This window comes from Lytechinus variegatus, chromosome 7 (assembly GCF_018143015.1).
Source record: "Lytechinus variegatus isolate NC3 chromosome 7, Lvar_3.0, whole genome shotgun sequence".
Classification (NCBI taxonomy): Eukaryota; Metazoa; Echinodermata; class Echinoidea; order Temnopleuroida; family Toxopneustidae; genus Lytechinus; species Lytechinus variegatus.
The window spans coordinates 30,022,697-30,046,916 of record NC_054746.1 but is presented as its reverse complement, the minus strand read 5'-3'; the positions used below and the strand labels follow the sequence as shown (position 1 = coordinate 30,046,916).

The 24,220-nt window shown below is 36.2% G+C and overlaps 2 protein-coding genes across 3 annotated transcripts; one reads left to right on the top strand and one right to left on the bottom strand.

Annotated features, from left to right (window-relative positions):
* Positions 1-851: 851 nt before the first annotated feature.
* LOC121418960 (acyl-coenzyme A thioesterase 3-like) lies at positions 852-23,413 on the bottom strand. The gene is made up of 8 exons (XM_041613199.1): positions 23,034-23,413; positions 6,142-6,444; positions 5,398-5,552; positions 4,575-4,783; positions 3,383-3,500; positions 2,972-3,052; positions 2,482-2,617; positions 852-1,116 (listed from the first exon to the last, which is right to left on the bottom strand). Exons 1-8 carry the CDS (start codon positions 23,065-23,067, stop codon positions 1,010-1,012), a joined length of 1,143 nt encoding a protein of 380 aa, XP_041469133.1. The 5' UTR covers positions 23,068-23,413; the 3' UTR covers positions 852-1,009.
* LOC121418959 (protein angel homolog 2-like) lies at positions 8,882-22,491 on the top strand. Of its 2 annotated transcripts, none has more exons than XM_041613198.1 (7): positions 8,882-8,947; positions 12,985-13,865; positions 14,332-14,567; positions 16,688-16,757; positions 17,237-17,494; positions 18,566-18,859; positions 19,162-22,491. In XM_041613198.1, exons 2-7 carry the CDS (start codon positions 13,097-13,099, stop codon positions 19,545-19,547), a joined length of 2,013 nt encoding a protein of 670 aa, XP_041469132.1. In that variant the 5' UTR covers positions 8,882-8,947; positions 12,985-13,096; the 3' UTR covers positions 19,548-22,491. The 2 variants fall into 2 exon arrangements, with proteins under 2 accessions (XP_041469132.1, XP_041469130.1); XM_041613196.1 differs by having other exon boundaries at positions 12,985-13,871.
* Positions 23,414-24,220: the final 807 nt, after the last annotated feature.

The following is a 24,220-nucleotide window of genomic DNA, read 5'->3' as shown; positions in this document are numbered from 1 at the left end:
CATTTTCAGAATATGGAAATTACTTGTTTAGGGTGCTTTTCGAGACCCCATGGTCACGCACGGTATCCACTCGTCAATTGAAGTGGCCCCGGGGTTATGGAACTCATGAAACACCCGGCCTTGGTATTCTTTTTACTATAACTTGGCCAAACTAAAATAATCATGCTATATCAGTAACAATGGAAATTATTTTTTTATACTGCGCGATTTTTCAAAATGTAAAGCTGTATATTCTTGCTTTATGAATATCGAATATGTTACATCGAACATTAAGATTTTTCGTGATAATAATGTTTGTTTATTTATTCGAGGAAACCTATAGAAACCTACATGTACACATTGTACAGTGCATCTTGCTTCCCAGTATTTTCCATTTCATGATCTTCATGGTTGTACAAATTTGTATAATTTGGTATAAGAAACGGAATAAATTCTTTATCAAACATTTGAAACAGTTTTGACTATTGTAGTATGGGAAAGTGACTTAGTATCGTGATATCTATATATGTCGATTGTATATTTTATCATTAAAGATATTTCTTTTCTAAACTATGTCGTTTGCGGGAAGGGAGAGATAAAAGAATGAGGAGAGAGGGGGGAGGTAGAGAGGGGGATGGAGAGGGAGGAAGGGAAGAGATAGAGAGCGAACAAGGGAGAGGGGCCGGCCGGGGGATAGTTCCGTCGTGCATAACCCTATTATTTAACCTTGAAATTACCCTCAATTGTATGTATACATACATATAATTATATAATCTATTTTCATCAAGAAAAAAATGGCATCGTTATAGCTCTCCGTTATCAAAGGCAAACTACCAAATAAATAAAGCAATTCGATATGTTTATCATTTCTATACACCTTTTATTGTACAATTACGTGATACTATGATACAAATTATATTTGCTGCCTGTATATTTACAATGCAATGCAACGTTATTAAACAATCTAGATTGATAAATGGACCGAAAATAAACGTTGAATCTGTGAATCGAAACATAAATTCTAAATATTTTATACTTTAAGGTAATCTTTAAAGAAAGCCAAAGTTCGTTCCCACATGTCTCTCTGTGATCGTGCGTGTGATGTCGACTCTCCTCCCCATGCTATTCGCAACCCATCTGGAACAATAAAATATTACACAATTATAATATTTGCTACAGCATCAAAAATAAACTTTATATTTGCTACAATATATTCCACTTGGTCGGCAACAACAAAAACAAACTAGACTTAGTGGTTAGTAAATCGCTTGGAGAAGTCGTTCAGATGTTTGAAGTTTGGGTGATGACGATGAACATTATTTTCATTATCAATTATTATCATTATTATCATCATTATTTATTATTATTATTATTCTTATTATTATTATTAATATTATTATCATCATTATTCATTATTATTATTATTGTTATCATTATTATTAATATTATTATTATTATTAGTATATTTTATTATTATTATTCCTACTGCTACTATACTATTTATATTATACTACTACTGTACTACTTCTACTACTACTACTACTACTACAACAACAACAACTACTACTACAACAACAACAAGTTCTACTACTACTACTACTACTACCACCACCACCACCATCGCTACTACTACTACTACTACTACTACTACTACTAAAGATTCTATTCATCTTGTAATACTTTTGTGTCTTCATGATATCAGCTTATATGATATAAGGATTCATTCATTATGATGAAGTACATTTATTTCCTATAATAAAAGCAACAATACATTTTATAAACTTGAACAAAACAATGGAGGTAGCAACTCAGAAAGCATAGCTTGTGATGAGTGCACCTTGACAAAACCAATAAATATACATAGTACATGAAAGAAACTTATCTAAACAGAGTACAATACAAAACAAGGGGGAAAATGGGGGGGGGGGCAGGGCAACTTTATATAAAATATTAGTATGTCATTTGAAACAGAAAATTAATCGTTAAACCAATCATCCCACAACTAAATATATATGGCAAATCACAAAATTTAGGGACCAGACGTAATTTTTTTCTTAAGTTTTGTCTTAAAGTTATTCAAAGTTGATGCATTTCTGATGTCTGTAAATTGTTCCACTTTTTTGGACCTATAAAACGAATATTATGTTGATAAGAACAGGTCCTGTGTCTTGGCAAATGAATTAAAGAAGAGGTGCATGTATTGTATTATTTAATTGTGATTTGTATCAAACAATTCAGAAAATTTAGCAGGCATAAGCCGATTGATACACTGATAGATAAAAATATATTGTTGGTAGGTTGTAATTTTTTTCTAAAGTAAGTAGTTTAAACCCCGAGTATAATGTACCAACTTCAGATCTTGGGCTTGCTCCAGCTATGATTCAAACTATTTTATTTTGTTTTGTAACAAGTTTCTTTAAGTTAGACGGAAAGTACGAACCCACACTATAAGTTACAGTAAGACAAATATGGCAATATGAGTATGGAATACAACATTCGCACCTGTCATGCTTGGCATATTCCCATACGAAGACTGGACATGAGATACATAGGTCGGGTCAAGAAGATGACCAGTGTCCGAATATTCAATCACCTCCAACTGGTCACTCCTCCCAATATGACGTAACCGAGATTTCAGCTAAGAGCAAGACATAGAAAATTTCATCACTTAATATCATAAAAAATCAGACACCTTGGTCGCCAACAATAAACTTTATATTTTCATGAAGATGTCAAGAGAGAGAGAGAGAGGGGGGGGGAGGGGGCAAATGGTCCCGCCCTTCACATCTTTTTATGAGTATATACGCTTGTATGTGGAGTCATGTGTGTGAAACTACTGTTACTTGGGGGCATTTTACATGATTTAGGGTTTATCATAATAGTGATATGTCATGGTTTTCTGATTCATGATAACTTTCCACCCTAAAGATGCGTCTATTTCATTCTTACAATTACACTGCATTCGGCAGACTTTAACTTGAGGGTACCTTACCTCACCCATACAGTACTGCGATGGTAGATAAGGATTATCTCTGGTACTAAACATCATCAAAGGAATGGAGGTATTTTCAACCTGTATAAAAGCAAAGATGGAATTCTAAAAAAGAATACTCGAATGGTATATTATGTCGACTAAATAATGAAATCATTACTATTTATGTTAGATCACGGAATCATCGTTCACTAAATTGTCGGTTTAAACTTTATCATATATTTTTTATTCAGTGTCACATGGTTTAATGTATTTTTTATGTGATACATAACAATATGATTCAACGAATAATCTTATACTATTCCTTGCTCAATGCGCCATCTGTAAATGTTTTCTTTTCACATTTTTTCTTCATTTTTTTATGTCATGTTTACTTTTCGTTTTTGCTATGAGGAACGGAGAGAAACTTACCGGCACAAAACAGTCTGGTGTTTTACTCAATATTGATTCGATCCTGAAAGGATCAAATTGAGAGCAGAGTTTGACTGATCCATTGGTTGGTTTATATGATTTAGCTCTCTCATAGTACCTGCAAGCAACAAAAAAAAATCATTAATGATTTTTAATTTTTTTAATCAAACTACTGTAACCATTTTCATTTGATTGATCATGCTGCTCCTTATTTCACAACATTTGTAATGCCCTAGCCGAGCCAAACTTTGTGGATGTCGAGTTCGACACCCGCATTCCCGGATCAAGCAGGCCAAGTGGACGAGTATGTGTAGGGGGGGGAGTATGTTTGCAGAGGGGCGTCACCATCTCGGGTCATTACACTCCTTATATTCAATTCGTCTCTCGACTCTAAACCCGACCATGGATGCTTTCCTGTTTTTATTTTGTTTTGTTTTGTTACAATGCATGGTTACTATGATTCAAGTTCTGAACTTTTCTATCTGAGACAAGGTGGTAAAACGCGAGGTCATTCCTTAAAGCTAGAGAAAAGATATTCGCGTCTTGATGTGCGTAAGTTTTTCTTTGCTAACCGAGTGATAGATGTGTGGAACAGTCTCCCAGAAGATGTAGTTACTGCTTGTTCAGTGATTGCTTTTAAGAATAGACTGGATAAGCATTGGGAGAAGATTGCCTATGACTTTGAGTAATTTTCGTTTCTTGTGTGTTTCCATGGGATTTTTCACTGTCTACGATACCCCTGCCACCCCTCCATGCCAACTTAAGTAGCGCATCTAATTTTGTCTGAAGGAGAGCAGCAATAGACATTTCTACTTTGATCGATGAACAGGCTTCGTCCTACAACATCGTTGGAGTAAACTAAACTAAACTAAACTACAATAAGAAGCTCTTGATTTACATTTCAGAAAAACTTCGCTTAAAACACAATTTCATAATATTAAATTTGGTATTATAAAACTTGAGTTTTAGACCAACACGATATTAACAATGTGTATAAGTTACTGTTTACAAATATTATTATCAATGTGTATTATGAGGTATTGTTTGTACAACCAAATAATGTTTTTCACTTGTTTATTTTTATCCTCATACCGAACGTAAAATATGTAATGATTTTGCTATATATTATGTTGCAAATGAATACGAATACGAATTAGATTAATTATTATGAGTATTTTATCATAATACTCACGGATAGAAATTGGTTTTACTACCATCGGGTAGAATCCAGCCGAATGAGGTATTAAAGCTGACTCCATTGCTACCCACCAGACACCGTAGGGGAAGATGGTTAAGATGAGATGCTACGCCAAGACCAACGGCAACACCATCTCCCCTTGATAACACACCGATTCGACTCTCATCAACCATCCTGTGGTAAGCCAGGCGGTGGAATAATTGCTATAATATACGGAAAATTTAGAAGAAAAAAAATCGACAGACAATTATCACAAATAAAATAAAGAGACAATCAACTGCACCGTCTGCACGTGATACTACCCACCAAGTTTTTTTTTTCTTTTTTCGAAAAAACAACTTTCAGGTGCTCCCAATCCCATGTTTTTTTTGTTTTTAATCGATTTTGTATATATTTGTTAATAGAATTGAGCGATATGGGATGGGAGTGGAAGTATTCCAAATTATAAGATGGGGGATGGCGAGATGATAAAAGAGAGTTAGAGGGATAGTGAAATTGAGATGGAGGGGAGAGGTAGAGAGAAAGAGGGGGAGACGTCTGATGTACACGTAATTTCTTCCATTCTTACTTCAGTTCTAATTCATGAAATGCCTAGGCGATGATGAGCATCAAAACATTTTACATATGACATATACCAACGAGCCCCCCCCCCCCCACCTCTCAATACAAAACTATTGCCAGAATTTGAAAGCATGACCTATACGTTTATGTATACAATGTGCATAAATGTAACTACTGTTGCAATATTCTAAAATCATTACTTAGGTATTTTCATGAACTTAACATTATCAAGGTGAAGAAAAACCATAAAAAATACCTCAAGATAATTGATATTGATGAGGGTGTCACTTTGAAGAGGAAATCCTGTTGTCATGGTAACATAACCATGAGAAGCAAGAAGGGCTGCAAGATGTTCACGATTGCCTTCTTCTGCTCCTCGGAAATCAAGAATAGCAGGAAGAGGCTTTGAACCTACAATATAAAACGGAGAAATTTATATTTTTATTAAGTATAATTAACCTGTTACTTACCGAATTTTCTGATGAACATACATGCTTTTCACAGGCACCACCTGTCCCGTATAGGCAATGGTTAAGTGCATGTATTTATGGTTATGAAAAGAATTCAAAATCTAACAATTATGCGAATCTTATGACTTGAAGCAATCAACATGTATCTATCAGATTTAAATCAACATACAAAATAGACACAAAATATTGAGGTCAAAACAAAAAATTTATCAACCAATATATTAAGTATTCATATGAGTATTAAGTATCAAAGTCTGAGGGGTGACGTGAATTCCACATATCCTATCTCTCAAATACTAAGATAAAAGAACAAAATATTGATGAGATAAAACAATTAACTACTAAATGAAACAAAAATATGGAATATCTAAAAGCAAACGCCAATTTACTTCTTAAGCAGACTCCTCCCCCCCCCAAAAAAAAAAATTAATAATGATAAAATAAATAAATAATGATAAATAAATAAATCATGTCGTTGACACTAAAATATTTGGATTCTTTTATTTGGCAATCTATAATTTTTCACAAACCTCGGTCTGTTGGTACGTATAACGTCCCTTCCATCGGTCCCTCCTGGATTGGAATCCTCTCAATGTTTCCTGCCATGAAACCTCTTATTATGTCACAATCATCAACCATGACGTCATCCCTTGTCTGGTCCTTACCAACATGGCCGTTCAGGAGGGAGAATGAGATATTGAGTGGTTGATCTGGGCGATGTTCTGGGCCTAAAGCACCAAAGGGTATCCGGGTTGAGGAAGCATGCATACTCCACAAAGGTCCGAGGGGTTCAATCCCTCGATAGGTTCCCCCTAACGAAGGCTGCGACGAAGCTAGATTAAAACAGGGAATATAAAGTTTGAACCCCAAAAATAAATAAATAAAAAGATCTTAGAGACTCTCTTCTTAAATTTACCACAAATACACTCCATCGTCATCAAAATCTAATCAGAATTAGCGTTACTTTTTAGTTTAGGTTTTGTTTGATTTATACTAGCTTCAACAGATTGAAATAATCATTGGAGAAATTGTTGCTAGATCATAATGCTTTGGACAGAAACTGGGGAAAGGGAGGGTGAATAGTGTTTGGTTTCGTCAACATTTTTCGTCGGACAAAACAAGACGTTAGATCTGATAAATTTCCGTGAATGTGATCGTTTGAGAAGCACGTGTGCTTCACTGTTACTATGGTAAATGTCGTCCGACAAATCCTTTAAACTTACACTCTGCAGAGTGTCGTCGAAGTGGCATTTTTCGTCGCTCGTCCTGGTGACGAATACAAGGAAGTATTATTCTCAAGACAGACAAGGCGAGTATTGTCTAGGTCTTAATAACAACTAGGATGTAACAAAATATTTTTTATCCCATGACTCTTTAAGAAAACCGGTAACGTTAGTATTCTTGGTCAGGTCTATATTTCAACGATACATAACCATGGTTATTCAATAACTAAAGAAATATAGCATCATTTTGAGACGCATCCCGCCTTTCGCCAACGACACAACACCATGCAGGGAGACTTAGGGTTCAAGTTAACGAAGATGATTTTGTTTTATCGGATGTTTTTCCAATAAAAATCATAATGATCAAAGCTTAGAAGAAATCTGAAGAAATGGGAATGTTCAAGACAACACCTAGGCTTGGCGACAAGGTCTACTGATCATAATATTGCAACATACTTGAGACACATCCCGCTTCGTCGGCCACGTAGCACCCAAGAGATACAAGTTTCTCCTCGCTGCATCCTATCTGAGTTTCGGCTTTTATTGTCACCGGTTGGCCATGACTTAATCCTGATGCCTTAATGATCAAGTCTTCATCAACTAGTGATACTTTCGGATTAACACTGATACTTGGTTGAAGATCGGTCCATATTGATTTGTATTGCTGTGAGAAATGCTGAATCCGAGAGGCCTTCGACAAGAATCGACGACAGTGGATCACATTGCGAGATGTATGGTGCCAAAGGGACATGATGAGATCGAACTTAATTATTAATTGTTAATCATCCGTGGTTTTGCCGTCTTTAAAAGAATTCAAACTTTGACTTGGTAGTTGATTGACAATTCGAACGTTGCATTGCTTTTGAGTTTACGGGAATCGTTACTTTGTGTGCATGGTTTTATGAATCCGATATTTCTCTTTATTTTTTCGAGGTGTTTTCAGTCTTTTGTTTTTCCTATTGTTATGTGCTGAGCTGTGGTGAAACCGTGGTGACTTTTGCGCACTTGTCAGTTTCATCATTATTACGTCACATCTTTTCACCGCGCGCAGCAAAGGTTAGATCAAACAAGGGTATGTCCCCCTTCTTCTTCCTGAGCAGTTCCTGAGAGTGTAAAATAAACCGATGGTGAAGTAAAAAAAAAAAATTTTTGTTTAAAGAAAAGATGAGCCTACTGAACTAAGAGCTCGACCGGCCCCTGGCTTTATAGACCTTCTGTCGACATTATTTTGGTAGACTATAGAAGAGTGTCATGCATTGCGGAGTATAGCAAAAGAACTTTCTATCTATCTATCTATCCGATCTTTCTTTCTTTCTTTCTTTCATTTCATAACTTTTATTTTCGTTTTGTTGCACTTGTGCACATCATAAAACGACTTATCTAATGAAAAAGTACTAATTATGTATTTTTTTTTAAAGTTAAAAAATAGTCGATTTGCAGAGCGGATAGGCTTGACTGGGAGTGTACCTGGATTATTCAGAAGATATTTTGGAGCATGACCATGAAAAGATTGAAAGTTAAAATGATCAAAATTTGAAGGGGAACCATCATAGTTGCAATTTTTCAAGAGTTGATGTAATATTGCGCAATATCCCGGCGTAATATGCTGAAATATGGTGTAATTATGGCGTAATAATACGTATAGAATACAGAATAGTGTAATAGGATGGGGGGTCGGGTGTCCGGACACTATCTTTTTGAAGCCTTCTTTTTTTTGTACACTAAAAAAATGAATTCATTACTTGTAATCATTATCGATTTTGTTCTTTATAATATTTCCTAACATTTTGTACCAAAAATTGATGAAACTTCGCTTGTAAATTTTTCCAAATGACATTCTAAAATTGATCGTCCGGACACACAACCCGTCCGGATACACAACAACTGGGTATGAAACATATCCCCATGGTGTAATGTTTTCTATTTATTTTTCAAAGTGAAAACTTTTATTGATGATAACGGGATAACGCACTGTATAATATTTTGTATTGTTATAAATAAAAAGCAGATAAAAGAAATAAGAACAGCGCCATCATGATCCGGCCTTCGCTTCGATCGTCATCATTATCAAGTGAGATGTCCTGTTTTGTCAAAGAGATTGGACAAAGATAATGTAAGTTTTCGATTCAATTGTAAACCAGAGATTCTATTTTTTTCTTACTAATATGAAGAAAATTTCGTATTTTGGTGTGAGAGTGTTAATATAGAAAATATTTTGTACTCAATTTGTTTGTCCAGTTGACTGTATTTCTGGGTAATTTTTTGGTCTGATCTTCCATTCTCCAGCACTAACGAAACTTTGCATATATGGGACCGGTGCTAATTTCATCGACCTCGCGCCTCGTCTAAAATTTAGTATAGGATCTAGGCCTGTATTGTGAAGTCGGGTTTATCTTAAACTCAGGTTTAAAGTTGTGGTTTAAGTATGGATGGCCAATTTTTACATAAATCACTAACACTAACAATTAACAGTAGAGATATCATATTTCAGCTCATTTGGCTCTATTAAAGTTATGTCGACTACTCGGACGTCTATAACGGTAACATTTTTTATTTATGAAATGTTATTTGTATTATATATTTTATTTATAAAATTTTATTTGTATTATTTCAAGCATCGCGATTGGCCAATACGCGTCACATGACATTCAACTTTTTTTGTGCACTGCATGGCAGTGCAAAAAAAATGTGTGCAACTAAAATTGACATTGCATGCTTGAGCAAACCAGTGCAGTAGAAGTCCAACAAAACTGTACCGGTACGGTACTTTTAAAAGTGTACTTTAAAAGTGGTAACTTTTTAAGAATTTGTTTCTGTGTAGACAGGAATGACCGTTGTTTCTGGGGATTTATTTAACAATTTCTGACATTGGTGAGTGGAGCCAATGCAGTTCAGTAGAACAACCAAAATACAGAGACTGAATCTTTTGGTCTAGATTCTGTGTTTCTATTTTATAAAACAAATAATGCACTTGCTCTGTCATGAGTAAAAGTAAATGCAGAGAAAGCTCGGTATCTTTAGATGGTGCACACTGGGCGCTCACAGCCAGCGGCTCGTGCACAGTGCGGCGCCTTTCTAAAGAAACCTCGCGTGCTCTGCATTTCCACTAATGCACTCGGCTGCATGCATTATTTGTACTAGCAGCAATTACCCGTGGCAGCACAGGGGGTAGGAGTCATTTTTCCTTATCAAAGTGGGGAGGGGGAGGGGGTGACAATCTTGTATGTACAGCTAGACTGCCTATTCACACTGAAAGCCAAGCAGTTTATTGATGAAATATATTTAGACAACTGATTCATAGCAGACTTCTCTTTCAATATAGATAGGAGGTTCAATTAAGTTAAGCATCTTGGGTTGAACTGGAGGAAGAACTTCAATTACAGAGTGAAATCCAAATCTAACTATAAAATGGAAAATGTATTAGAACACGGTGTATTCAGTAAGCAGTCAAGAGGCAATTATTGTGATATAGAAATGTTATGATTACATGTATTGGGTCAGAAATAAATATGTAAGTACATTGCACATGTACCTTACAATGTACATTAGACTGCGGTTGTTTGTACTTTTTAAATTAAAGGTTGCTCAATCATATATAAGTATGGCAGGATGTCGAAAAGAAGTGAGAGTGAGAGAAGGGGGGGGGGTGATAAAATGAGTGAGTCTGTAAAATCATTTTACCAATGCTTGTTTATTACGATCACACTACATTAGTATTTTGTTAATCACACAGAAATAAAGTTTAACATATGAATTGGCGAACATAATACTAAATATAGTTCATTTATATTTGTAAATGAATTTTAGAGACATTAATTTTGTTGAATGTGTGTAGCAAAGAAAGAAAATGCCAGTGTTACCAATGTTCCGAAGAAAATCTGATCAAATTTGCCCTTAAATAAAAGGGTTAATAGCAAATCTATTAAAAAAAATAATTTTGGGTTTTGGAACATAGCACTGAGTTGATTATCAGACTCAACCAAACAACTTCATCACATGTTGGAATTTAGATTTACTGCGGCATCAATCATTCAATATAAATATGTCTTACGTCAAAATACTAACCATGCACTGAACTGTGTGCAACAGAGCACTGGTACAGCTTGGCCTTGGAGCATTGAGTGGCAGGTAGCTGAATGTGTTAAAATACAGGATATAAAGGATGTTTTAATGAAACTGGGTAAGTAGGTAATTGGATTGACCTAATTATCAAGAAAAGGTAACCATCTCAAAGATTCATCATGAAGGTTTTATCTCCCGATTTCACTGATGTTGACATAGATTCTAGGCCTACAAATAATATTCTCACTTCATTCTCACCTGATCAGCAAGCAGGTGACAGTGAAGTGAGAATATTGTTTGTATGTCAAAGAAATCGGGAGATAAAACCTTTGTGATGAAGTTTTGCAACATGTACCGTCGCAAGAAATACACATCGCTTGTGAGTTGTGTTACGCGTTTGCGATTACTGCTGCTGCATAGAGTACAAGTGCAAGTGACGCGTGTAGCGGTACCCTCAGCGGGGCCTAGTAGGTAAGCACTATATAGGTACCAATCCTGCAGACGCAAGCTGAAACCCTATTATCCTAACCCTAATCCTCATCCAAATCCTATGAATATTTATGAGCTTGCGTCTGCAGGATTGGTACCTATTTAGTGCTTACCGGCCTAGTATTGGATATAACCACACGCGTGTGGCCACATGTATGTGGCTGTATACACTGCCTATAACATAAAAACTTTCTTACCACTTATGACCAGCATTTGATAGTAGCCTAGGCCTAGGGCTAGGCTATAGATTTCGGCCAAATCGTGTTTTTGGGAACCACTCGTACTTCTCGTAGATTTGTGTACGCGCACTTGTGTACGAAGTGAATGGAGGTGGAAATGGGGAACCGTGCGTGTGACTGAATAAAGCACTGCTGTATGAAGTGAACGGTGGTTCCCAATATCACGATAATGCCTAGATTTCTAGATCTTGAGCCTTTTAAGTAACAAATTTATCATTAATAAAAGAAATAAATAGGTTTGTCAGAAAGTCGTACTCACTGGTACGGTAACCACTGAGGACATCGGCCGATTACGGTATGTTGTTTACGTTTCAGCAGCGCGCACACATGCATATAATGCAGCCAGCGCATGAGTAAGTACGTACCGTATACCGTACCATATCCGGTCGACTGTCGGCATGCTTTGTATTTCGCTGACCCGAGAGAGGTAAAAGGGACTGGGAACTTCGAAGCTATACTCAGGGCTGCGAAAAGGAATGCCAAAAAGTTACGAATTGTGAAAAAACTTTAAATTTAATGCGACCAAAATACCACAAACAACCCCCCTTATGACAATCTGTGAACAATTTAACCATGTTTAGAAAAAATTCCAGCTCTATTGAGTGGAAAACCACGGAGAAAAGCTGCGTCAAACAAACGGAAGGACACACAAGATTAGCCAAATTATAGTAAGGATAATAATTATAAATAGGCCTAGATGATTGTCTTCATCACCATCTGGAAAGAGCACAGTAAACATAAGAAACCTCTACAAATTAATAAAAAAAATTTGGCTTCCCATAATTTTAGCACAGAATTAGACCATGGTCTAAGTTAAACCCACTCACACGTATTGCGAGGTTAATAGTATACTAACCTCGCACAACCAACGTGCTTCTTAAAGTGAATAATCTTAGCCGAAGCTCATTCCACTACTCACCAGGGCTTTTTCTGGTAAAAAGTTCCATTTTCAATTTTACAAATATTTTTCTATATAAAATGAAAAAGAGCAAAATCGCTTGCCTCGGCCTCGGTATACATGTATATGCTAAGATTAGAATCATCATATTTAACGAAAATCGCATCACTGACTCGCTGAGCTTAGAAAAGTGATGGTAGTACAACCGCGGGAAGTTATTTAAAAGTGCGGCTGTTGAAATTTTAAGATCCGAAAGTCGCATGCTCGAAATATATACACTGTAGGACCTGATGCAATCACTCTCCTTGCGCTGATGGGGATGGGGTTTCTTTAATTTAAAGATTAATCGCAAAGAGGGCTGATTGGGCAAGAATCTCGGGATTGAGCAAATTTGGGCTGGTGCAGCACGGCCTAATATCTAGTTTACTGATAAGGTTTTCCCTTGTTTTTTTGTATGCATAGGCCATCATACATGGAGAAGACAGAGAAGCTTTTGAATTTTCCTGAACTTGAAATATATGGAATTTGTTGATGGGCTTCTAGACTATCTACCAGTGTTCTCTCTACAACAGCGATGGTTCCAAGACATATTCTGAACTCAGCACATCGCTTTAATGCTAGTCAGTTGAGCAACCACCAGTCTCTTATTCAAAGACACCACAGGGCTTTAAGTTTTCATCCATGGTATAACCTTTCTCCAACTTCATGGACCTGGTATAATAATCCATTGATCTTGAATTACTTGCAACAGACACAACAGCGAATGCCTATTCATGCACAGATTTGTCATCCTTTGCATACTCCACATTACACATCGTACTACAATGAAAGGATGCCAGGGTCTATGAATATGGAGCGTTCATCGGAAATGGATCCTCAGCGACGCCGTACATCTCCAGGCTTTCATCCATACTCGAGATCAAATCTTCCAAACACACGTGAAATGGACCCTTCAGAACAAGCTTCATCAAGGAAGAGTAATAAATACAACTCAAGAACTTCCAGCAGTCAGGGTTTCACTCAGGCTAATTGGCCCACAAAAACAGAAGATTGCGAGTGGAGAAGGGGTCCCAGGAACAATGAATGCACACAGAATCAAGTCCGAAATATGCAGATTGATTGGCCCAAACACTTGACAGTTACCTTCAGTCGTAATCGAGCTAGCAGTAAATCTGTTTCTTTTGAGCCAGATTCCAAGAAGACGGCAGAGAACACTGCCCCTGTACATCATCATAGGTCTCGTAGTCAACCATGTAGCGGGTCAACACTACCTCCAAACCTTGCTTTACAACCATCTTGCAATTTTCATTCATCAACAGAATCACGGCAAGCCTCCAAGTCAGGTACAGGTAAGGTTATTCTGTCATGAATAAAGGTTGCTAATGCTAAACACAATTCCCTTTCACTTGCCCAAAGAAAATGTTTTAGGAGTATGAATTGAGAAAAGAGGGAAGCTAATGCTTTGCATATTCTTGTCCAAAATATTGTTTTGACTTTATATACGATTGATTAATTTAAGGAATCTATGCCAACTATAATGTATAAAAATATCTATCTGGCTGACATTTCATCCAATTCATCATAAGTGACAATTTGTTTGGTGTATTTTATTGTCCTACATGTAAGGCTAGATTGCTGATGATGGATTGAGGATGAATTTCATAGTTTTATGCTTCCAAAAAGAAGCAGATTTTTTTTATTATTCACAATATATGGAACTATTGTCTATTGTTTACAAAATACAAGCAATATTCATATTCTCTGCACTCAACAGAGTTGACATCTTGCTTTACTAATTGCTTTTGATAGATTCCACGAGCACCTATAGGAAGAGACTATGGTTCAATATACCTCAGCAGAGGCGCAACCCAAGTACCAAGCCTCCGGGCAAATGTTTTGAGTTTTCCATTGTGTCTTACAACGTCCTAGCACAGGGTCTCCTGGATACAAACTATTACCTCTACAGGCATTGTGATCAGGATATCCTCCTGTGGAACCATCGTAGACAGAGAATCCTGGAAGAGATCATAAGAGCTGATGCTGATGTGAGTATTGTTATCAAGAGTTGGCGCATTCTGAGATACATGTAGATTTAGAGAAACTCAGGATGTGCGTGTATGATCCAAGGCTCCACATTAACTTTTTTTGGTGGTGGCCCATTCGGGCCACCAAAACCTTCAAATATATTTTTTGGTGGCCCATTAGTAAAGTTTGGTGGCCCGAAAAAATATAAAGAAAAACATTAATTAAAAATGAATATAACAAATTGAATTCTGCAGTCACTAACACGTACCACTATTCTTTGTACATCTTGTATGTAAATCATGCTTGCTGTTATTTTACTTTGCTTATTTTGTGGTAATATATAAATTGTTCTATCATTGTAAATATGAAATGATTGAAAGAGAATAAAAGAATTGTATTGTTACCAAGAAAAAATGAAGAAAGAAAAAACAAAGAACAGGAAAAAAAATTTGAGAAAAAAACAAAAGAAAATGTAAGAAAAATGAATAAGACAAAATTATCAAAAAATTGGGAAAATTATTATTATTCAGTAGAAACATGTTCTTTAATCAGGCATATTCAATGGGAAGGGGTATAAATGGTTTAATCACTGTAAAAAAAATGAGAAAATGGCAAAAATTATCTGGGAAAAAACAGTGAGAAAATTCCTTCCCTATATTTGACAAAATGATGGAAAAATTCACATTTCATATCAATGAAATGCCTTCCCAAAGTATTTACTTCCTTAAGAGTGGTTTAAGAAGTCATTTGTAAACAAGAAAGAAAGAAGCTGCCTATTTATTTTTGGCTAGAATAGACACAGCTCCGAAATAAACCAAATATCAACATACATACCTATATACCTATGTGTTTATGTGTATTAATGCATTTGGAAATCGGTCTTTTTGAGTCAAAAGAGAGGTCATAATTCCTCCTTTTAATGCTTGCAGATAATCAGGTTTCAGTAATATGGACTGTAGAAGGGCATATCATTGGTGTAAAATGTGACTTTGACGTAGATTTTCAAAGTTCTGGGGAAGATTTCTTAGAGTCTGAATAGTCTGCTCACGCACAGCTAACTGCAGTGGTTTCATGCGCTATATGCATGCAAAGCTCAGCCAGACAGCCGGCTGAATAATAGTTACTGTATGCTAGCGGTAGGCCTACGTACTGTCATGACTGTGCAATCTTTGTGTGTGTGTATTTGTGTGTAGATTAACAAAAAAGGCGCATGACGAATTGGCTTGCAATTTGAACTGTAGAAAGTTGATAAATACATGCAAAATCGGGAGAAAAATTGCGCTACTTTGAAAATTATTGGTTGCCCGATTCGGGCCACCAAAACTTAACATTTTTTCAATAATGGTTGCCCGAGATGAATTTTTGGTGGCCCCGGGCCACCAGGCCACCGCTAATATCGAGCCTTGGTGTATGTGTGCCATGCTGCTGTCAGCAAAAGAGACTCAGACATGCAAATTAGCCCCTACCCCTTCCTTACATCTTGTTGTGTCATCATAGCCAATTCATTCTAGCTTTAATATGCCTCGATTCACTTAGGATTGATTCTCGAGTCATTACTTTTTCTGATTGTCTTTGTGTGTGTGTGGTAATTTGAGGTTTATTTGATGAATAAAATTATATTTTAAATAATTTTGATAAATAATGTACTATGAAAGTCATAAGGATATTGGTTCCAAAGACCAATGCATGAATATGGTCTTTCTATTGTCAATACAGCATTTCATAACAGTCATGAATTTATAATTATTTATATGAAATTAATATTGATATTTTGAGAGCTTCATGTATTTTGAAGATTACTTTAAATCAGCTCCCGGTAACAATGGTATTAGATTTTATGTGCAAGGGTCTCTGAAATCTTTCCCAATAGTATGTGTATTAACACTAGTTTGTTAGTATGGAATGATTGCTCTTATTCTCCAGTCAAAAAAATATTTCTTTTTAATCATAGGTAGAGCTATTACTTTAGATTACTTTACTAGAAAATATTCCAGTTGAATGTTGTCTACATGGACAGGTGCATTTATATTACGGGCAATTGGATCCAAATTTGATCACAACAACGGATTGCTTGTCATATACGTTGATTCACTCATATGAAGGCTAAAGAATGTAACACTCCCTTTTTTCTTTACTTCAGATAATTTGTCTACAAGAAGTTGAAGAAAGGCACTTCCATGATTTCTTCTATCCTGCCTTAAAGGAAAAAGGTGAGATGGCAAATCCATCTGTCTTCTTTTTAAGCCTTGTTCTTTATCATGTTCAGACATTGTCCATCATAGATAAGCATCATTGTTGGTCGTGTACATAAATGGTGTGACAGGAAGATGTCACTACATGTAGCTCAGTGAGTGCTTATTGATATATTAAAGTTTAAATAGATCTGTACAAGTTGCATAGAATGTCCTGCCATGTATGAACAGCACTTAATGCAGAGATTCATAAATATTAATTCTAATGTGTAACTTGTGCCATCATTACAAAAGACTTTCTAACTCAGTCTTTTTAATTACTAGATTATTAAATGATTTTAATATGAATAATTAGAAAAAATGCCTTCCTTGCCTGAGGTTATTTATGACCGCAAAAATGCAATCAAAATGTGAGCGTGTAAATGAATTTACTTACATGCATAAAACTTACCACAATTACATTTCTAAGTGACCATTTTATTTCCATTATATCTTAGGTTATGCATCCATTTATAAGAAGAGAACTGGTGACAAGGAAGATGGATGTGCAACGTTCTACAGAATGAACCGCTTCCATGAAGTCTCTCACACCAAGCTGGAGTATCAACGTGGCATCGGACTGATGGACAGAGATAATGTAGCCATCGTGGTCATGTTACAACCAAAGGGAATGACCTCATCCCATAAGCTATGTGTTGCAAATACACATCTTCTGTGGAACCCTCGTCGTGGAGACATCAAGCTGGCACAGTTAGGTAAACAATATACTTCACTTAATAAATACTTCATGGAGAAGCATTAGAGGAAGGAACAATCATTTCATGCAATGGGTGTACATTTGGGCTGAACAATATGACAATGGTACTAAAAGTATTTTGGCATTGAAACTTATTGAATAGATTAGATAGATGGGTACATAAACATCTGTCATGGTATTGTGTGAAGGATTAAACCCATTTACTACTAAGTTAATTTGAAGTATGTACTTTTATCCCTTTTTTTATTTAGTATCCTTTCATTCTAAGCCATCCAGTTAGTTTTCACTTGTACCTACATGCTGAAATGCAACAGGTATCATCTCTTATGGACTTCATTAAGATATCCTGGCTGTAAATGACCTACACCAGGGGCGTCGATCCATTTTTTAGTTGGGGGGGGCAAAATCATGAATCAACTTTCCAAAGGCGCTCGCTCACACAAAATAAACAAACTCACACACACATGCCTATATATATATGTGTACATATATATATATATGTATATATATATACACACACATATACACACATATCTCACCAACAAATTAATGCGGGCGCGAAGCGCGAGCTGAAAATTTTGATATTTCGAACTGAAAAAAAAATTGAGTTTAATGGACGTTTTTAATAAAGAACAAGATATATATATCCAACAAAAGGTTATCGAAAATCGAAGTGGGAGTTCTTTTGAGGTTTAGAACTGAAAACGGGACCATATTCACCTATTTAATCATGAAAAGTATGGGTTTGTGTTAGAGAAATGATGTGAGCGCGAAGCGCGAGCTGAAATTTTTTTATATTCCAATCTGAAAAGTGGACATTTTGAGAACAATTTTAGACGAAGAACGAGTTGTGTATTTCAATCTCGCTTGCTGATTTCTGTGTAACATTACAATCTTATTTTATTTTTAGCACATGCGGAACTATTGGGTGGGCAAAACGATATGTTTGCCCCCCCATTGAATATTTTCATTGGTGGGGCGATCGCCCCTCCTGCCCCCCCCAGGATCGACGCCTCTGCTGTCATGTTTATCGCTAACATTCCAACAAATATATATTGTCCTCATTCAGGTTTGCTATTTGCAGAGATAGAGAGACTTTCTAGAACCAACCACAGGTCTCGAAAAAACACCTATCATCCTGTCATCCTGTGTGGTGATTTTAACAGCGTTCCGCACTGTCCTCTTTACAAGTTCATCAAGAATGGTCAGGTGACCTATGAAGGTCTGGCCAGTGTGGAGGTATCTGGTCAGGAGCTTGGGCGGGCAAAGATTCCCATGAGTAGCCCTCTCTGGCCCAAGGAACTTGGAGTGACCCCACTCTGCCGTTATGCAGATGCTGGAATGCAATCATCTAGAAATCCAGGTGGGTTCTTGGAATTATTTATTATATTGATTTTGTAATACTAGAATTTTTTGGCGGAAACAGAATATATTTTTCAATTTCAGAAAATGTTTCTAGGTATAACTTGAATATGCAAGGAATGTGTTATTGACATATTCGTCACTGTAGTGGAATTTCTTTGGTCTTAAAAAGAGATTTGACTTTATTTACACCATATTGTGTGTGGCATTTTTTTATGGCACTTTATTAAAAGTGAATCTTGAATCAGGATTTAAAAGATGATGTAATCGTTGCTTTCACACAACTTTGTACATTAAATACAGTTGGTACTTCAAGACGAACTAGACGATCTTCAAGAGATCATCCAGCCGATCAAGATATTCAACCTGATGACATCGAAGGCCAACTCGTCCATCCTTTCCTCTTCTCTTCTGTCTATGATCATAGCCATGGAAATACTGAAGTCACCACCAATCATTCAAAAACTAACTGTACGGTAGATTATATCTTCTACAGTAAACATATAAAGGAAGGTAGTACATCAAAACCTCTAGGCACGTCAAACTTCTCTGGTGAACTTTCTCTTGTTGGACGTCTGAACCTTTTCACAGATAGTGAAGTTAGCGCCATGGGAGGGCTTCCTAATTTGAATTGGGCATCTGATCACCTTTCCCTCCAAGCTACTTTACGTCTAACTCCAGTGGAATGAATAGACCCTTTGCTTTTTAATTACCTTTCCTGACATACCAATGACTGTTATTTTCATTTTGGTGAGGTTTGTGTGCAGTGCTAAAGGTGCGTTGTTTGTGAATGCGGTAAGTGTAAATTATTATTTTAAGATGCCCTAAACAGCCCTAAAGACATTGATGACATCCTATCCTATTAAGCAACTACACCGAGGACTGCTCCCATGAAATAGTTACAACAAACTATAAGTTATAACGATTCTGCTTTTAGTCTTTAAAATAAATATATGGATTGCTATGAGAAGCAGATACAGGCTTGAGCTAGTTGTGACTCCAGGCACTACTGAAGAGCTCACAGAAATAACAAAAACAGTCCATATTTCTTTTTTTTGCCAGGAAAAAGGGAAGGTTGTCTTTTATGAAATCATATGGGGAGGTACCAGTACTCACTCTAACATATATATAACTTTGAAACTACCTCTTTTATCCTGTATAATAAAGAAAAATATATATGTGCTTTAGGGAACCAAGGTACCTCAAATTGGCATTCATTAATGGTTTGATACATATCTATTGAGTGTATCTTACTGTTTGTATTCTGCTCTATTGTGTGCCTTCCTATATGAGTTCTGTTTCAGTTTTTAATATTAAACCAGTCATGTCTGCCTGAGCCCCCCCCCCCCCCTCCCACTCCTTACAAGATGATAATCTCACCCATTGTATTCTGACTTGTAAGGAGACAACAAATATTGTTTATACTTATTGTTCTGTAAACCACACTAATGATGACAACACAAGAAAGTAGGTAGTATAAAAAGGGGTAAGGACAATCATCAAATTAAAATAAACTAGCTACTTTCTCAAGATATATGAAATATGAATAGTTAGTCCTTTTTCAGATAAATGGAAAAATATTGATTGTAAAAGATCATGAAAGAGACTTGATATTTCACTGACAGCTGTTGTAAACTACTAAAGTCTTTACATCTGATTGGCTTAGTAAAAATTAGTCACATGAAAGCTCTATTTCATCATTATTTACCGTACTTCATGGAAACATTCGCCATATTTCATTCTTCAACTAATGAAAGGACATTTAGTTACTCTTTTTCTCTCATTTCCAACACATTGCATAAATATTGGCTGTTTGCTTTATTAAGGTTCTTTTTAAACTGTCATGTATATTTTACAGAAATTACATGTATGTTAACATTTCTAGTAAAATAGTATATTCCCAGTTATGAGCAAGAAAATACTCCAACCACAATCGGTCTTTACAGGGACATAACTTTGTTTAATCTACAAATTATGTAAGTCTGATGTACTGAAATCATTACAATACCAAGAATCGTATCTAGAATACATGAACAAGTTTTGTGTAGGGCAATTCCATAAAATATTACGTCCGACCCCCTATGTGTGGGACCTTCATGATTTTTTCTGTCTCTGATTTGTTGTTCTTTTGACAGCCTGTAATGTTCTCAAAGAACCATGACTTGGTCAGTTTATAAAGTGAAGTAAGACTTGAGAAAATAGGGGTTGGACGTACAAAAAAGTTGATCATTTTATGAAATTACCTTGTACTGAGTACTTCAAATTATTAATATCTATTGCAACTTGTGTGTGATAGTTTTAACAGGGATGGTTCAAATTGAAGGTACTTGATGCACACCAGACACCTTATTTTGATATCATTCCAGAATAAGTCAAAGACACAGAGAACAGATATCCAATATTAATGTACAATGCTAGGTATGATGATTTTAGCATGAACTGCGAAAATTAATTTCATGTAATCAGGGTTTTTAAGACATGGACAGTACAACGAAGCTTAACAGCAAAGCTGTGTAAAGTTCTGTGTTCTACAACTCAGGTCAATAGGGTATCATGAGGCAGGAGCAGCATCAGGATATGTTTATTGGAGATGGGTGGGGGAGGATGAAATAGTTTTGTTCTCAATTGAAAAGCAGAGGAAGTCAACCTAGGCTGCTCATTTGAAACTCTTTTTCTTTTAAATGCTTCACTAACAGAAGTCAAAGGGAGGGGGTGATTGAACCCCTTCCTCCTTTGGCACCGTCCCTGTCGTGAGGCAACAGAAAATGTCACAATGGTAGGAAAATCATTTTTTGTTCCTTTGATGCAACAAATTGCATACAAATCAAATTCTCTAGAGATTAAAGTTGGGGGGTGATGGAAACTCAAATCCTTACCATGATGTTTAGGAAGAAAATCAGTACAAGCTTGTCCATTCATTGCAACAGATTGTTCTTCAAACGCCCTCACATTCAAAATATAAATACTAGCAGCGTAACACACAATATCTGTCTGCAGTACATGTGACCTTTGGAAGAATTATCGTTTTGGCGATTCAATTGCTTTACAACAAACCCCATTTCTTAGGTGCATTATGATGAACATCCTTTCAAAGTCAGACTGAGACTGATATTCAAATTGATTCACGACCATAACTAAAGTTTATTTTATAAAGAGCAAGTGCAACTTTAATAGTTGTGCTCATAAATCCATGAAATCATGTGATACATGTACCACATTACCCACGGCCACAATATAACATCATTATGACATGAGTTTGTCAAGACAACTTTAAGTAATTTAACGAGACTGGAAGCGTAAAGTGCATGTTTTCAACCTAAGGTGAACTGTTTGTCTTCCTGTGTACCTCAAACACTGAAAAAATATTGCTTAAATTAGCTGCAGCTCTGTTGAGCATCAATTTACTGGAGTTATTTCTACAGGCTATACATTTTGTCTATGACCATGCAGGGCATGCTTATTCTCATATTGTGAAGATGATATATTATCTAAGTTATTTATTCTATTCTCGAACATGAATTGTTTATTAAGTTGTGATTCATATTTATGAATAATAGGGGCTTTATTCTGTTTTCACAAGTTCATTCATTTTTGATCTAGTTGGAATAAAAGAGGAAGAGAGGAGATATTTTATTTTCTGTTTCTTCGTTCAATTTTTCAATGTCCTTATTTATCATATGGAGTGTATTTGACCTTCAACTCTCTCACTGATAACCTCTCTCACTGATAACCTGGATGAAAAGTGAATTTTACATTTTAAGTTTATAGTGGCTCATCACTGTATATGCTTTTGTCCCTGAATCAGTAATTTTTCACAAGTCAATTTAAAAGCAAGGGGCTTCATGTTTTGATTTTAAATTTCACAGAATATCTTTTCTGCTCTGTTTGTAACACATTTTTATTAAGTGACCTATACAAGTCATGTACTGTATAGCTTGGATCCAGCTGACTGAGCTGAGGCATGGGGGAAATTTAATTGTTAGTGTCGAAAATATGACGGTCAATCGGATTGGGGTCGCCCTAGCCACTAACCTTTCTCTATGCTCTAGTGGTTAAGGTGCCGGTGTTCAAAGCTGGGTGCCTGGGTTCGATTCCCGATGGAGACATTTTTTTCGGCATCACCAGGTCCATGCGGTTACCTCTAACTCAGTTACTTAATAACACTGAATCTTTACCATATGGGAAGCAGATTGTATAGACTTCCATCATCTTCTTTGCGGGGTAGTATAAAGTCCACTCAGTTTCAGTAGCAGTCGGTTATCTTCATATCACTTCTATCACATGAAATATCATCTTATCAAAATAGGGCGAGAAGAACGAGCAAAATATAGCTGTATTGGTAAATTCCTCCTGCGTATTCAAGATGGCGACAGACTGTATCGTGTTCATAAATAGAATAGTATGCAGCAGCCACGTATCCTCACTGGCCCGTAAGGAAGACCTCAAGACGACCTTACTCCGTGTATTCACTTCCGGTCATCCGAAGATCAAAATCTATTGTCAAGTGAACGGTGCAATATTAAGGGAAGATGCATTACAAAGTGATCCACCCGAACAGGGATTTGTCACTATACATGTACTAGTGAATGTTCATTTCATAAATTTTGTAAATAGAATCATAAATTTTTGCTCAAATAGTGTTTTTTTATTAAAATCATGTACAGAGAAAAAATAACTGATTACGTCACAAAGAAGCTATCACACATAACAAAATTACGCTGAAGACATGGGGCTGGAAAAAGACTTTAAGTAGACCAATATACAGTATAGGAGATGGGACTGTCTATCTGACTTGGTTATTTTCTTGTAGATGTTACTGAATCTTACCTATCGGTGGTCCGCATAAAACTTGTGCTATATGATCAGGGTTGCACTGGTCTTGGTCGTTCTGTAAAAAGACGATCTCATGATTGTCCTTCAGTTCTATCACACTGATAGTCATGATAAAAGATCGTCCCAGATATTGGGCCAAGTGAAACTGGTCTCTCATTTTGTCCATACTGGTAACCGAGCTGCCGACAGACAACTTCTGCTTCAGCTAGACTCCAATCAGGGTCACATATAAAACCAGGTGTACGTCAAAAACGGTATTCAACAACATCTTCAAAACTGGCAGATCCACTGAGGAGTCTTACAGTAGCCATATGATCTATATCCAAACAAGAATAAAGAGTTACATGTAATTCCATGACAAAGTATTCAGACAATTGAATGCCAAAATCAGAGAAATACATTTCGGGATTAGAAGATTATTGAAATAAATTGAACAGTAAGAACCCTGACTTGTTAAGATCACCGTCAATGAAAACCAATAGCGACATAAAAACCTCGCATAACTATGTCAAGATAAAATCACAGCAGT